At 42.9% G+C, this 16,704-nt stretch overlaps 1 protein-coding gene across 8 annotated transcripts; it reads right to left on the bottom strand.

Moving 5' to 3' along the window:
- Window positions 1-567: 567 nt before the first annotated feature.
- Ypel5 (yippee like 5) lies at window positions 568-14,384 on the bottom strand. 8 transcript variants are annotated; one of them, NM_001357371.1, is made up of 4 exons: window positions 12,720-12,964; window positions 11,062-11,296; window positions 4,569-4,733; window positions 568-2,432 (listed from the first exon to the last, which is right to left on the bottom strand). In NM_001357371.1, exons 2-4 carry the CDS (start codon window positions 11,086-11,088, stop codon window positions 2,208-2,210), a joined length of 417 nt encoding a protein of 138 aa, NP_001344300.1. In that variant the 5' UTR covers window positions 11,089-11,296; window positions 12,720-12,964; the 3' UTR covers window positions 568-2,207. The 8 variants fall into 8 exon arrangements, with proteins under 8 accessions (NP_001344300.1, NP_081442.1, NP_001344298.1 ...); XM_006524539.3 differs by lacking the exon at window positions 12,720-12,964 and adding an exon at window positions 14,221-14,308 and having other exon boundaries at window positions 574-2,432; XM_006524538.1 differs by lacking the exon at window positions 12,720-12,964 and adding an exon at window positions 13,304-13,760 and having other exon boundaries at window positions 574-2,432.
- Between the last annotated feature and the right edge of the window lie 2,320 nt (window positions 14,385-16,704).

The following is a 16,704-nucleotide window of genomic DNA, read 5'->3' as shown; positions in this document are numbered from 1 at the left end:
AAATAGGACATTTGCTTTTACAATGCTAGAGATCACACACAGGTCTTCCAGCACACTAAGCAAACACTACAATTGAGCCACGCCTTACCAGAAAAGGCAGGTTTTTTAAATGAAGGTATCTATCTAGTGGTTTGTTGCTTAACCTGCCAGCAGCCTGAGTTAACCTAACAGTGTGACATTTACTTATAATTTAACCAATTACATTTTCATACACACTAAACCACAGTTGTATCTGGCAAAATGACCTAAGTTAATCATGGCAAATTTAGTGTTTTCCGGCATAGTGTTTTCAGTGTCACTTTACACTGTAAAACACAACAAGCAATAGCTATTCAAAAGCATGCTGTTAGCTGGGTGTGGTGGTACAAACCTAAAATCTCAGCAGATGGGAGACAGGCAGAGATCTATGGGTTCAGGCCAGCATGCTGTTAAATAGCAAGTAAGTTCCAGGTTAGCCAAGGCTACACAGTAAGACACCCATCTCAAAACAAATACAAATTATGCATTTAGACATTAAAAATAAGATAATCACTAAATAGGATCAGTGGAAAATAAGTAGCAGTTCTGTACCAATGCAAGACAAAATATACTTTATTTTGACAGCAATGCACATGGTGCTGTAGGTAAGGCATGCGACTAGAAATCGGCACCACAGGCCAGTGCAGAAATCAGTGGAAATAAATAGTATCTTAAGTCTTGAAGTTTCATTCAAGTTGACGACAGAGTTGTGTTCACCCACTGGAAATGCAGTATTATACTATCTCTGCTCAAGACAACCATGCCATTAACTGGGAGTGCAAAGCTAAGCATAAGCTTTACTAATCAGAAACCACTTTTAAAGTCAATGACACAAAGTTTCACTTGTTCAACTCAGGCGATTTCCTTCACTTGGAAACTGAGCCTACAATACCCATCTGTTTATTTGTATGACTAGCTGACTTCACTGCCCTGCCTAATTCACCAAAAGCAAGTATCAGTCTGCCTAGAAATAGCTTGGATAAAGAAGCATATTCTAACACTTTGTAATGTCAAATCAATGTCGGAAGTCAAATCTGGCCTCTTTCCAATAGGGTGTGCTATCAGGTCCAGCTCAAATGCAATAGCTGAACTTCTAAGGAAAGATGTGAAATAATGACCCAAGCACAGACCCAGTCCTTTGATGAAACTGTTAGTGCCACAGATTTGTCAAAATCAATTCACAGATGGGGGGTGGGGAGGGGAGGCTGAAACACTGTGTGAAGCAGTAATTTTAGGCAATTTTCTTCATTTCTCCCTTTGTAATAACAGATGCAGATTAACGGTGTATGTTAGAACGCACACTGATATTCTGCTCAAGTGTTTTCTAACACAATACTGTTTAAACAGTATGCTTTCATCTATACACATACCTTATACACAGTCAATATCGCTTAAGCTTGAGAGGAATCACTAACTACTAAGAAAATCACTATCAAACTTTTGCTTTCTTATTAGTTATTTTTAAAAGTAACAGAGGACCAAAACATCCAACTACCACTTTATTTATATTACTATGCTTAAGTTACATGGGAAAAGACAACCAAGCAGTTCTGCCCCATTTCAGAAAGTTTCCAATCAACACCAAGTCCATGGTGACAAGGAACTAGGGGTGGTGACATCTGTGGGTCAAGACTGACAAGGAAGAATGGGTTCTGGTGCTACAGTTCCTCTCCAACAAGAATATGGCACACTGGCCAGCACAAGCCATGCTAACACTGAGCCTCCAGCGCTGGGCACAGATTCGGATCTCTTCTTGAAGCTAGCAAATTAAGTGAAATAACTGGGTTAAAAAGAAAATTTTAAATAAAGCCCAAATAAATTTAAAAACCATGCTCTTGACATATTCTCCACTCAAAATATACACAAAACACTCCTTTTCACTCTAAGGACCCCAATTTTTTTCCCTCACATAGCCCACCATGTAGCTGCAAACTCTTCTGTCTCAAGATGTAAACACAGGGAAAAAATTACCAGCATATGCATAAAATTCTCTCTACAAACTGCTGTTGGATGGAAAATACAAAATTAAAAAAAAAAAAAAGAAAGAAAAAAAGGTTCCATCTTAGATTCTCATAACCTCTTGTTCCGCAGTTCATGAATCCGACTCTGATGCTAAGGTGACAGTGTATGTAAGGAGATTTTGTTTTCAGTGAAGGAGACCTGGGAAAAGATGGATTTATCTTTTTTCTTCAAGAGTTATCAGATGGTACATGCTCTTCAAAGCCTTCACTCTCTCGAACTAGTGCACGTTCCAGGATCACACGGCCTTCCTTATAACGCTGGCTGTCTTCAGTAGCAAACTCATAGATCCATCCCAGTTTGCTATTGCAGTTTTTGCAGCTCACATCTCGAACCATGTGGCGGCCAGTGAGCATGACCCGATCTTGAACTTCACTGTACTGCAAGTTAACTACCTAAAGAACACACATACATACACACAAAAAGAATCTCTTGTAAAGTTATGTAACTTAGCTGATAATTGTGACAATAAGTAAATGTATGAGCAATTAAGTATTACATAGCTGAGCATGCCCATGATCCCAGTGAGGAAAGGCCAAGGCAGGTCCTCCTGAATTTGAGGTGAAGAGCAGCCTTACTACACAGTGATACCCTGCCTCAAAAACAACAAACTACCAACCAAATTTAGCAGACAAAATTGCTACTTTAGTTATATTCATGATAGCCACCCAGAGCTAGTTTTAAGAGAGGATGAGATTACTAGAACTGTGCCACTAGGCTTAGAATCATAATAGTATTTGGGAGGTAGAGACAAGAAGAAAGGGGTTCAAGGCTAGCCTCACCCACATAGGTCAGTTTCAAGCCAGCCTGAATTACAGGATAAGGATACTCTGTGGTCTCAAACCCTACTGTGAGACACACACATCAAGTATGAATATATCACATATATGTTCATAAATGCTCTTAACTGTTGAACCAGCTTTCCAGCCCCCAAATCTAATGCAATCTTTATGTAATAGTGGACAAGCTCATGTCTTGCCGTCTATATAGGATAATTATATTTCTGGTTGTAGAAAAGAAAAGGGTCTGAAAGTGAAGCCCTGAGATATACATTTGGGTCTAATTCTTAAATAACTGTAGTGATGAGTGTAAATAAGATAATCAAAGAACCTGTTGGAGCACCAGTGTTCCACAGTGTCAGGGTGGGACAGGCTAAGCTACCACAAGTCATACAATACGTTCCTAGTAAAGTCAAAGATAATGAAAACAGGAACTCGATTCTAAAATAACCTGTGGAGAATTTCCAACCATTCTAAATACCGAAGAAATCCTCTATTTTCTTCTAAAAGATCAACAGTTAATAAATGTGACTTGTTATATGGTCTTAATTCCAAGTATTTAACTTCTGACACTGTACCATGATGAAAATCAGACTTCCTTGATAAATGACTGCGCAGGGTTGAGCACTACAGTTAACAGGCAGCTGGTCTGCCTGCCAGAGTGGGGGCTCCTCCTCTGTCCAATGTCAAGGGGACACAGTATTGATTCTCTGAGAAGCTTCTTCACTCACAACAGAGCAATGTCTGCTCGGGAAAAGTTTATCTGACCTTCTAAAAACAATCATTTCAAACAAGATCTGGCTGGGTAGTGCTGGCCCAAGTCTTTAATCCCAGCACTTGGGAGGCAGAGGCAAACATATCTCTGTGAGTTCGAGCCAGCATGGCCTGCAGAGCAAGTTCTAGAACAGGCAGGGCTACACAAAGAAACCTGTCTCAAGGTGGGGAAAAAAAGACTAGCTCTGTGTCTTAGCCTAGAAGCCTTGGAAGTTAAAACTGTGCTAAGTTCAGAGTGCACAACCACGTCAACCAATATCAAATCTTTTTCATTTCAGGGCCAAGCAGACTATAGATGTGCATGTGCAAATCTGTAAATGGTTTCCTTTTGGTAGACCAAAGAAGACAAATGATAACCAGAAAGTTGACTGGCATGCATGAATTATACCGACAAAAGCTGGCTAGATTCATGTTCAACAAGTACAATAGCTGTCTCCATGGCTAAATAAGTAACATACAAGGGAGAGAAAATGGCTGTCTTAGCCTGTTTCCAAATTCTGTGATGTCACTAAAGTTTGTAAATTGAACAGTTCTCAAAGAAACAGAGACCTATCCTTTTTAATTGCTATTTTGAGGCAGTCTCACTGTATAGCTGAAGCTGGCCCAACTGGCCTACACTCACTCTGTCTCCCAGACTGGTGTCCTGGGCTCCAGTTGGTGGCCATTTTCCTGCTCAGTTTTCCAAGCACTGGGATTGTAGACAGAAGCTACTACACCCCGCCTCTCTTCTTCTAATACATTATAAAAAGGCTTAATGAAAATACATTTTAGGCTTTATAAAAATAAACAAATAAATAAATAAAATCATGTTCTATAATGTATCCCTGAAATCCCAGAGACAAGCTAATAAGCCATCACTCTGTAGGTTTTGACCACCACTGACATTCTCTGCTATCTGTAAATTCTTAGGGAACAGACTAGTACTGCTGTCGAGTATAGCCACTAAAGACATGTAGGAATAAAGTTTTTTCCACCAACCTTGTTAAAAAGAAATGCTCTACCAGTGGCGCCTGTGAACCGAGTAGAGATGAGTTCTGAGCGATTGGTCAGGATTGTATCACAGTTTGCACAAGAAAACAGACGGGTACCACCGATATGGTCAAGAAAGATTCTGCCCATTTTGACAACTGAAGTTCTAAAAAGCTAGAACAAATAGAAAAGAGACACATATTATTTTAAAATTTTGTAGCAGCTATTGGGGGAGGTGTTACAGGTTACTTATATACTGAAATCTTGTTTTTTCTAGTACCTGCTGGGTGAAATATCTGACTTGAAATGAAGGGATTCATATAGTTCACACAATGAACAAATAAATAGGACACTTCAGGTTGTCAAGAGTAATAAACATGCTTAGTCAACACCAAGGAATGGTGATCACTTCTCTCTAAGTTAGCATGAAAAACAAAAGGAAAATTATGTGTATATTCATACAGTACTAACACAGATGGGGGAAATGGAGAGATGGCTCAGTGCTCTTAGAGCACTTACTGCTGGAGCAGAGAACCTAGGGTTGATCCCCAGCATCCATATGAAGACTCAACTGTTACTAAACTGTAACTCTAGTTGCAGGGGATCCTATGCCCTCCAAAGACACAGGCCTGCATTCAGGTAAAAAACCCACATACAGAAGCTTGAAAAAAAAAGCCAGCATAGCACCACTGCTAAGTGAGCAGATGATATGTAATTTGAGGAAAGACTCAGAGGTAAAGGGGTGATCAGATAAGGACAGATGAACTTGCAATTTAAAAACAAGAAAGGGCTGGGAATATAGTTCATTGGTGGAGCACTTGACTAACAAACAGGAAGCCCTGAGTTCTAGACCAGCACCACCAAATAATAAACAAAAACAGAACAAAACAACAAAAACAAACAAAACCCAAAGCACCCATACACCAAGAGGGGACCTGAGCATAGGCCTACGGTCACTGGGTTTACTTTTTACTCAGTAAGTCTGAGCCTAAAATTCTATGGAGCACTTATTTTAAAATTCTAATTCTGGGAGGTTTCATCTTCCCCACTTTCCACCCAAACAAGTTAACAGGCCAAAGGTTGCAGCTGTTACAGAATAGTAGCTGGAATGCAGTTCAACAAACTCGAGACAAAGTTCTTCCATTACCCTCCACTGCTTCTCCCAAAGAAAGGAGCACAGTGTAGACCTAGCTAGCTTACAGGCTAGAGCAACCAGGGCAGAAAAACAAGAAAACGGACTTTCCAGAGATTATGCAACTTTGCCTTAAGAAATTTTACTGGTTACTGACTGGATAAATTACAGAAGCACTAAACGCTCACCTAACTAAGTTTTGAAACAGGTTTCTGAAACCAGGATAACTCACACGTCGGTAGCTCAAGGGTTTTAAGAGGCAACAGATTCACCGGGCGGTGGTGGCACATGCCTTTAATCCCAGCATTTGGGAGGCAGAGGCAGGCAGATTTCTGAGTTTGAGGCCAGCCTGGTCTACAGAGTGAGTTCCAGGACAGCCAGGGCTACACACAGAGAAACACTGTCTCAAAAAAACCAAAATTAAAAGAGGCAACAGATTCAACCCTTAAATTCACTGCAACTTGTTTCTACCAAAGTATTTTCTTTTTTTAAAACCTTTTCTTTGTTTTTGTTTTTGTTTTTTTCGAGACAGGGTTTCTCTTGTGTACCTCTGGCTGTCCTGGAACTCACTTTGTAGACCTTGCTGGCCTTACACTCAGAAATCCACCTGCCTCTGCCTCCCAAGTGCTGGGATTAAAGGCGAGCACCACCACTGCCCGGCTGTGCTTATTGATCTTGCAGAGGACTCAAGTTCAGTTGTCAGTGCCTCTGATACCAGCTCCAGATCTGATATCGGTATCTCTTATCGCCTGCAAGAGTACCTGCACACATGGGATGTGAGCATGCGTGCACATGCACATACACATGCACAAATGTCTACACATACATGAAAACACTAAAAACCTTAAAAACAAAATTTGGGTAGAAAAGCCTGCACTGTATGCGCTGTGTGAATTGGGTTAACAGGGAATGCACAACACATTCCCCTCAGCAACTGACTACTGTTAAGCAGTTTACCATTGTTTTGTATCTCAATTTATCTTTTTATTCTCCACTGGTCCTGTTTGGACCTTGTAGCACTATTTCAACTTATGACTCTCAATATAAATAAGGCAAGCACACACGTGTGAGCAATTGATTCTTATGTTTATAATGACATATTAATTGTTTAATAAAAAGAATCGACAGCCAAGACTTTACAGTTCAGTCATTTAACTTCAGGTAGAGTTTCTGAGGTTTTATAGGTAATTTTCTTCCTAACTTTCAAATATCAGACATGATTTAACTCCAATGAAATAATACCTCTATTTCTTGATTGACCTTCGATGCTACCATGGAGGATGCCATGGCTCCAAGTAAACGTTATGCATTCTACCTACATCTTTCCGTCCTTGGCTCACTGCTACAGAAATAGCTGTGACCAACCATTTGGTACTGAGGGTAAATAGATTTAATACGCCTTCTTCTCTGCTTCAAATTCACTTCTATTTTTTACACTATCCACGTATTTTTACTGGCTTCAATTATATGATTCATTATCAAGACTAAAAATATCTAAGATGACCTATATGTTATTTGATTCCTGATTGTGATTTCCATTTATATATAAACATATCTGTAACTATAAAATAGAATTTTCTTTGCCAAAAAAGTTATGTTGTCAACAGAAGCCAAACATTTTTTGCCATCAACTCTAAATGGTCATTAGATCCCAGCAAGCCTTACCTTTATGAGGTTAAAAAAACAGTACTGAAGTACTAAAGCTAACATCAGTTACAATCCCACTACTACATCCTGAAAATGTGTGTCCCCAAAAACTTGCACATTGAAATCTAGTCACCAATGTTGATGGAATCTGGGATAACTGGGTCATGAAGACAGGTGGTCAGTATCGGATGCTAGCTACCTTAGCCTTTCTACCATGAAGACACACCTAAAGGGGGACATCAATCAACCAGAAACTGGCCTTTACCAACACTGTTTCTGCTGGTGCTTTTATCTCTGAAGCGCGATAAAGTACTGTGTTTTGTGAAACACCCACGCTACGCTGTTCAGTTACAATACCCTGAGGAAAACCCTGAGGTGCCGTTAGCCATGTGAGCTCTACCTCAGACTTAAGTATGACCAGTGTATGGGACACTGCACTTGGTACATACCATTCATGTGTGGTAATTCTTTAGTGTGTGTGTGTTTGTATGTGTATGGGTGTATAAACCCTACCTTTATATGTTAAAAAATACAGACCACATCGCATTCCACAAGTAGCCAGGTTAGTCTGTAAATCTTATTCCAGTTCTCACTTCCCTCAACCTAGGGACCAAATAGCTGCTGAAGTTGGTCTCTCCCAGGTTGACCACAAATTGTCGTCCTCTTGTATTCCCTAGTGTAATCTAATCATACACTCCACAGAATTAGAAAACAACTACAAATGAACAATACCACTTAAGTCAATTGAGGGAATCTTTTCCCTTTTTCTTTTACCACTGAATTTAAACACTAATTCCACCTAAGACTTTTAACAGTCACCGTGTTTTATTAAATCTAGCAGACGTTCTCAGCTAATGCTACACTTATATTGGACAGGTGCTACAAAATACAGTGAACTACAACTCGGCCACCACCTTCCAAAAACTATGAGACTGCTTCAAATGCTATGTAGACCAGCTTGATTTTAACCTTGATTATAATTCCTCCAGCTTATTTGGAATGTAGAATCAACCTGAGAAACCAAGTAAAATTCTGTCTCAAAATTTAAAAATTAAAAGTGAAGGGGCAGAATTTGAAAAGTGGCTGAGGATGTGCGTGGCTCAGTGAAAGAACACTGTGCATTATGAGGTATTACTGTGTTTTGATTCCCAATAATGGTAGTGGGAGTTGACACTAAAACTTTAATTGAGCTAACTGTGTGGCTATGAGAGGCCTGTCTTCCAGCTTTAGTGGATCTCCATAATATCAAAAGGAAACAAAATTCCAAACAGCATGCTGAGAAACACCTCACAAAGCACCCCTATGATTTCCTTACAAATGTATCAAGTTGTATCGTCACTACAAACTGGCTTTGCCCACTAAATTCTCACCAATTACTCTGCAACTAGTCACTTCTCCAGGCCTCTAGCACCACTACCCTGCTTTCTGGAATTACTTTCTATACCTAAAGCATTTTCCACACATACTGATTGTTCTGGTCCATTTAGCAGAATCTCTGATCTCTTCATCTGTCACAGTTAGTCAACATCCTTTGTTGGCTCTGAAGCACTCTACTGTATCTCACTGCAAAAGTACATCATTTGATACTCTGCCACGCTAAGTTCCATTTATGGCTGAAATTAGGGCCAAGTTCATAGAATGGCTTCTGTTGAATTTATGATGCTCCTCTTACTTCAACATTCAGAGCAAAATCCATTACCGTATTATTTTGTGAGTGACATATAAACAAGGCTCTTCTGGCAGTATGTTTGCCTAGTTCCAAGCTATAAAATCCTAAGGCTGAATTATCAAACTACACTGTTTAACAGTTTACCTGCTGTTATGTGAGGGGCCAGGATGAAAGTACAGGGAAGTTCATAGGCCACTCAGGCATTTCACTGATTATCTTTAATTTCGCCCACTCAAAGCCATCCTTAGTCGCCTGCATCTTAAGACTAATGAATTGTATCTTAGGATCTCCACCTTAAATTTTTTTTAATCACACAATTTGTAAGTTAATTTAAAAAAAAAAAAAAGAAAAACTTTTCTTTTAGAAACCCATGAAACAATGTCCCTAGGAATGAATGATTTTAAAAACTGGTCATGATGATTTTGTATAAATCCCTAATTTCCAGGCCATAAAACAATTATCTAAAAAGTCTGTTTGGCTCTTTTATATATACAGTAACAAATGAAATATGTTATTTCATAGTTGGTTTGATCTAACTCAGCATTTAAGAGCATTGGCTACTGTTCCAGGGGACCTGGGTTGATTCCCAACACCCACATATGGGCTCATAAACTGTCATTCCAGTTCCAGGAAGTCTAATGCTGTCTTCTGGCCTCCATCAGGACCAGACACACAGTCATGCACAGACTACATGCAGGCAAAACATCCAAACACATAAAACCCAAACCAAAAGAACAGGGGTCAGCAAACCAAGGCCAGCAGCTTAAATCTAGCTCACTTTGACTTAATTGCCCACGTTAAAAATACAGTTCTTTTAAAAGATTAAAAATAAAATATATTTTAGTAGTTTGGACTATAGTCACACTTGTCCTTACCAGGAAAGTTTATCCTGCTTACAACACACTAAGATAGGTAGGAAAAAGCTCTTCACTTAGAAGTCTTCCTCAGAGTCGGTGTGGTCGCGCACGCCTTTAACCCCAGCACTCGGGAGGCAGAGGCAGGCGGATTTCTGAGTTCGAGGCCAGCCTGGTCTACAAAGTGAGTTCCAGGACAGCCAGGGCTATACAGAGAAACCCTGTCTCAACAAACAAACAAACAAAAAAAGGGAAGTCTTCCTCAGAAAAACAGAAACCTGGTTTATAATCAGGTGTAAAGATCAATAGGAATAACTGACAAATTACTGGGATACCATTCCCATTTTCTTCATGGATTTTCTGGCTAAATTCATGGGTTTTCTAGGGTGGGCAGTGGCTCAGGCTTGTAATCCCAGCATCCAGAAGACTAAGCAAAGAGTACTGAGAAGTTTAGAGCAGCCAGTGTAAGTACTCGTTGGCAAGACAAAGACCCTCAGCTTTCTGTAGCCAGCTGAGTATACTCAAAATCAACTATATGAAGATTATTCAAAACAATTATACCCAGCAGAGCTGGTGACTCTGCTCCTCATCCCTAGGGACTCAGACAGTATGGCCTAGATCCAAAGCCAGTGCTGTTCGGAAATTTCACTTCTCCCTAACTCAATACCTTTGTAACCTTGGACAAATTACCCTGTTTCCTATGTAAAATGGCAACAGCAGTATCTCTGGAAGAGAAATAAATGAAGATACCCTATCCTAAGAACAGTACCCTGTATAATGAATGCTAAATAAAGGTAATAAAAGTAGATTCTACATCCCATTTCATTCCTGTCCCCACCACAAACGAGGAGGCAGCGTTTAGAATAGGAAACAGTAGCAATTAACCAGCTTCACCACCTGCTAATTAAAGCCATGTTAAGTACCCAGGAAATAGAAATTATAAACAGGACAAAAGCTAGAAACCTAAGATTTCAAATTCTTGGTGTCTGAATTCTAGGTCTTAAAATAGGTATCTGCCCTCCCTATAATTAATAATCCAGTTTGGTCTCAATCCTGGCAAATGGATTTAGCCTAAGGAGGCACCACTTCCTAGCTCTAAAAATACCAGGGAGAACAATAGGCATCTATTTGCATTTGGATAGCTCTCCTGGTGGAAAATACCTACTTCAGAAAGACCAATTCCTACTTAAGGAATTATACCTTTGGGGAATTTCCACAAACACCCATCACAGAGTTCCCTCCAATACTGGACAGGGTTGGGGGTCACTACACCAGATGAGGTAAGACAAAGATTGTGTAAAGGGCATGGTACACAAGGTTCTAGCACTGGAAGGGTTTCAAAAATCTGCCCCTTCCAGCAGTAGTATGTTTTGATTCTGCTATAATGGATTCACGTGGAAACATGGCTGTATATTTGGTTTTCAGTCTCTTCTCTCTAGAATAAAGGAAAGAACAAAAACCATAAAACTTTGAATAGCTAGGATAATTATCATAGCAATAAACATTTGATGCTACTGCAGTCTCATTATTGTCACAGCAATTTGTAACAAAATTCTAACAAAAATTACACAGGAAAACAGTTGCTTTTATAAAATCTATTTTTTCCCCTTTCTGTGATACTGGAAATCAAACCAAGTACCTTGTGCATGCCAGGTAAACACATACCACTATGCTACATGCCCAGCCCATTTTTCTTAGTTTTGTACAAAATGTCAGCAAGAGGCAAGTTTCAATGACACACGTTATCCTCTTACGGTATCAGTTCACTCTGCTGGGTCAAATGATGTCCTGCTTATGGGGCTGAATCTTCATTTGAGAGTAATTTAAATTGTGTGCCTTGTCTTCTAAGATAATGCCTTATTTTATGTTTTGTTAAACAACTTCCATGCTGACTGGATTTCTAGAATACTGCTTAGTCATCATTAGAAAAGAAGACTAGTCACAGAACTCAGCAGTTAGTTCTAACATGAGTCAGCATGTAATTGGAGTTGGTCATCTCCCCAAAAACTACTTGGCAAGACAAACACGATCCCTTTGTCTGTTGTGACACATCACCAAAAGCTTCTTACAGACTGAAGTACTAAACAGCAAATTCACATCTAGTTAACAGTTCCAAAATTATGAACTTGTTATCACACAGTAGTACCAGGAAAAGTTTTAATTTACATAACTATCAAGGCACTATAAAACAAAAGCTAGTCTAGAAACAAATATATTCAGGACTATCTTTACCTCTCACGAACATATATTTAGGGCTAGTTTCATGTCTTGGGCTTTTTTCAGTGAAGTATCAAGTTTAATTTTTCATAGTGATTGGTTCCTTATTTCCTATTTAAAAACATTCTTATTACACCTATTTAATTATGTGGGCAACATGGAGACGAAGACAGCTTTGTGGAATAAGTTCTCTTTTGACCATGTGGGTCCCTGGGTTAAAACTTGACCTGCAGGGAAAAATCTGTACTGAACACGGGGCCAGATGAGGGTATAAGACAGCCATTTAGCACACCTGTAATCCTGACACCAAGGCAAGGAGTTCAAGAGCAGCCTGGCCTGGGTGTGTAAGGCTCTTCTGGGAAACAACTGCATTAGTTCTTTCCAAAGAGCACAAAATACCTTGTGCTCTAGCACACTCTTGCAACACACACACACTCACCCCAAATTGTACATATTCCATCTTCTTGCTAGAGTCAATGCTCCAGGGATGGTTTTCCTAAGCCTTTCTGGCCAACAGCAACCCATAGGCTTTTCATTTTCTAGGCCCAACATCTGTTCTCCTCAGAATACTTCCTACTTCCTCCTCCTGGTGTCTCCCTGCCCCATCTTTGAACTTCTGTAACACTCATTTCATAACTTACCAATATTTGGTCCTGCACGGTTTCTCGATTTCATTGGTCTGTAACCTTTCACTAAATTGGGAGTCCAGAGAGAATTCCCCTCCTCTGGAATCTCCTCCTTACCTAGTAAACTGTAGGTACATATGCGATTAATTCTTAGTAAAACAACCCATATCAAGGCACTTCACATCTGGCACAAATATGCACCCAAGAAGATTTCGACTTTTTCTATGTTGTAATGCAGTTGCAATCCCGCCTATGGGGCTATGCAAAAAAAAAAAAAAAAAAAAAAAAAAAAAAAAACCGATCTGATAAGGTCGGTTGACCTGAACCAGCCAAGTTCAGTTATTTTCCAAAAGCAAGGCAAGCCTGAAATTACTTTCAGATTTTCCATCTGTCAAAAGCCACCAGAAATAAAAATCCTCAAGATTTCCAAGAGGGCTCTGGAAACAGAAACAAAAAGTTTAAAAATAAAAAATAAATGAGTCGCACACCTTTCCTTCCTGTCACTCCAAAAGGAGATCAGTCTGGCGTCCGGATGAAACAGACCTGGGTACTACTGCGGCTTCCCACTCCCGCTGGCAACACTCAGGCTTCCTACCAACCTGCACAGCAGCGTGGAGTAACGGGGTGTGCAGGAGCGTGCCCACCGCAGCCAGCAGGAAAGAGCCTCCCGGTCCGCTCCCCGAGCAGCACCGGGGTCTGCGCCAAGCCGACCGCCCGCAGCCGGCCCAGCTGATCGCGCCCACGTGACTCCCTCCAGCCAATCGCCCGGCGCAAGGCGGAGCGCGCGGCGGCGGCGGCGGGGCCTCCTCGGCACAACAAACACAGGCGGAACAGCTGGGCAGGCGCGGGCGACCGGGCGCTCGGCACCCGCAGGCTACCGGGCAGTGTTCCCCACGCCCAGGGTCCAGAGGGCAGCGTGATAGGGGCTAGCACCGACGAGGCGGGCACGGCCCACAGCCCAGACACCCGAGCACGAGTCGAGCCTCCGGAGCGGCGGGGCGGGCGGGGTGCGAGCGCGGCCCTGGAGCGCGGGCCCGCGGGCCGGCCCCGAATCGGAGCCCGGGCGCGCCCCCGACGCTGCGGCGGGGACGGCGGCTGTGGGGGCGGGGCGGCCTAGGAAGTGGGGGTGTCACGGAGAGAGCTGTCTGCGGACCGGCGGCCCAGGCGACAGGCGCCGAGGGCGGCGGGCGGGCGGGGGCCGCGGGTCGCTAAGGGGGTCGCGGCTGTTGTGGGCTCGCGGAGCGCTCCGCTGCGCGGCGGGGGCGGGTCGGCGGCGGCCGCCGCGCCACAGCCTCACAAAGAAGGACCGCCCGGCCCGGCCCCGCGGCCCCACGGCCCCACAGTCCTGAGAATTGCCCTGGTGGCCCGGCCAGGACCCTGGACGAGTGGAGAAGGGGAAGAGGCACTTCCTGCCTGGGCCCCCGCCCCGGGCCGCTCCCCGAAGGCTTCGAAGCCGCCGGCCCAAGGGCTTCGAGCCCCAGCCGACTCCGATCCCGGCGCCCACCGCCGTACTCACCGGCGTGCTGGGAATCGGCGCTGCCAGCAGCTCTTCGCTCCTCAGCTGGGTCGAAGCCCACCTCGGCCTCCCAAGTCTTCAGGTTTAGTCAGGCCTTGGCCCCGCCTCTCCTCGGTCGGGCCTCGGCGTCAATCACCGGGCGTGGCCCCGCCCTCCCTTCAGGCGGCTCTCCCGGTTGGCCCGCAGCGCCCTTCATTTCTAGGCTCCGCCCCTCTCCCTGGCACTCTGCCCCTTCCGCCGGGCCCCGCCCCTTCTCGGGCTCGCCCTCCCCCCACCCTTGCCCGCTTACACTCCGCCGCCCACCCCACCCCGAAGCCGCAGCGGATGGGCGGACTCCTCGCCGCTCGCCCCGCCTCTAATTCGACACCTTGCATCCTTACGGCCAATCAAGGAGGCTAAGTCTGCCTCCTCGGCCGAGGCGGCCAATGTAGTGAGAGTGAGGACCCGCCCCCCACTCCCAGCTGAGCGCACACAACACAGCATCCACGTGAGTCAGCTTCTTAAAGGAGACGCCTCAGCCTTGGTAATTGCGGCAGCTGGGACTCATTGCCCGTCATCGGCGTCACCTGCTGGCGGCTGAGGCCATAGCTTCCTGATAGCCAAGGAAGCCTAGAAGAAGCGAAAACAAGAGGCTGTTTTCTAGTCAACGCTGGTATTGAGGTTAAAGGGCTACCTAGGTTGAAATGCCCGTTTTACCATCCCATCAGGCCACTTTCTCTTGGCTTACACGAATTGCCTTAAACAAATCCCGAACTCTTTGTGTCTCGGTATATAGGAATTCATTGTAAACAAGGTTTTTTTCAGCGTGCTTGGTTCTATTTACAAACTTTCCAAGTTTTCTCTTCTCTTCCCTCTCTCTGTTTCTGTCTCTATCTCTTTGTTTTTCGAAACAGGGTTTCTGGACAGCCTGGAACTCACTCTGTAGACCAGGCTGGCCTCGAACTCAGAAATTCGCCTGCCTCTGCCTCCCAAGTGCTGGGCTTAAAGGCGTGTGCCACCACGCCCGGCCCAAGTTTTCTCTTGACCGTTGAAGTAATTCTCAAAAACTTAAGTCTTTTATGTGGAGATCAACTGTCTTGTTGAAAAAGACAGCTGTCCCCTTAGCCCTCCCTCACCATGTTTAAGATAAGTTGGAAAATTTTTGCCATTCCGTTGGCTTTCCCAGGTAATTAAATCTCTGTTGGCTGTCCATAAAGATGACAGAAATACCTCAAAATATTTCATGTATTAAATAAACATAAAATATATAAATTATACACATATATATATACTAGCACTTGAAATTTGTAGCATAGAATATGTGTTCTGACAAAACCCTGATACTTAACCCTAAATCCTTCAGTACTTTTCATTCATTTATAAAATAAAGAGTTACTGTGGCCTGGTTTTGTAGAACATGCCTTTAGTCTAGAGTGAGTTTCAGGACAACCAAAGCTACATAGTGTCTCGAGAAAACAAAACAAAACAAAAAGCTACTCTGACCATCAAAGATAAAAGACTATGTTTAGATTAAAGAGAATTTTGCTGGAGGAAAAAAAGCATTTTGGGGTATATTGGGAGATTCTTATAATCCCTTTATTTTTATTTAATACAAGACTGTTAAACTTAGAGCTGTGTACACTGGTCTATAGCTATTGTCATGACACTCTGGAAAGCCGAGGCAAGAGCATCAGGAATTGCTACAGTGACTGACACTGTCTTAAATCAAGGTACACATGTATTCCAGGAAAGAAAGTACAGTGCCTCATTTCCCCCCAGAATTTGGAAACAAGGCCAGTCTCATACATTTTAGGCAGTACTCCACCACTCAGTTCCATCGCCCTCCCTCTTTCTGAATACTAGATTGAGACACATTCCACCTTTAATGCCCATGTTTGTCTCCAGTTTTCCACTGTCCTGCTGCTGCTCCCGAATAGCTGGCTTACAGATTTGTGCCACCAACCCTAGCATGCTTTCCGAAGACTTCAGTTCTCTGCTGACAATTTCAAAATGGGGAAGGGTGGGGACACAGTGTACTTCTTCTAGTTTTCTTCTTCTTCTTTTTTAATTTAGCCACAATCAGTCATTTTTAATTTTAGTGTGTGTGTGTGTGTGTGTGTCTTCATATGTACATGTTGCTCTGAGTGCTGGAGGAGGCTGGGAAGGTTGTCCTATCATCTGGAGCTAGAGTTGCAGGCAGTTTCAAGCCATTCAACATGGATGTTAGTGATCTTGGAACTCCTGTCCTCTGTGAGAGCATCAAGTATTCTTAACCTCTGAGCCACCTCTCCATCTCTGATCATTCTTTAGTGCCAAATGTATTTTTATCCACAAATTATAGACTCGGGCACTTCAATCAGTCTCAGATGGTAATCTCTGTTCTTTTCCAATGTCAGAGGGACATTGGATGGATACAGAGAACTCTCTAGATCTTGAAACTCAGCCTGTCCTAAATGGAGCCTGTATCGCCTTTCAACAGCAGAGACGTTTCTTTAGGCCTTGCCT

Source organism: Mus musculus, chromosome 17, assembly GCF_000001635.26.
Source record: "Mus musculus strain C57BL/6J chromosome 17, GRCm38.p6 C57BL/6J".
In the NCBI taxonomy this organism is placed as follows: domain Eukaryota; kingdom Metazoa; phylum Chordata; class Mammalia; order Rodentia; family Muridae; genus Mus; species Mus musculus.
This window is presented reverse-complemented; position numbering and strand designations above follow the sequence as displayed.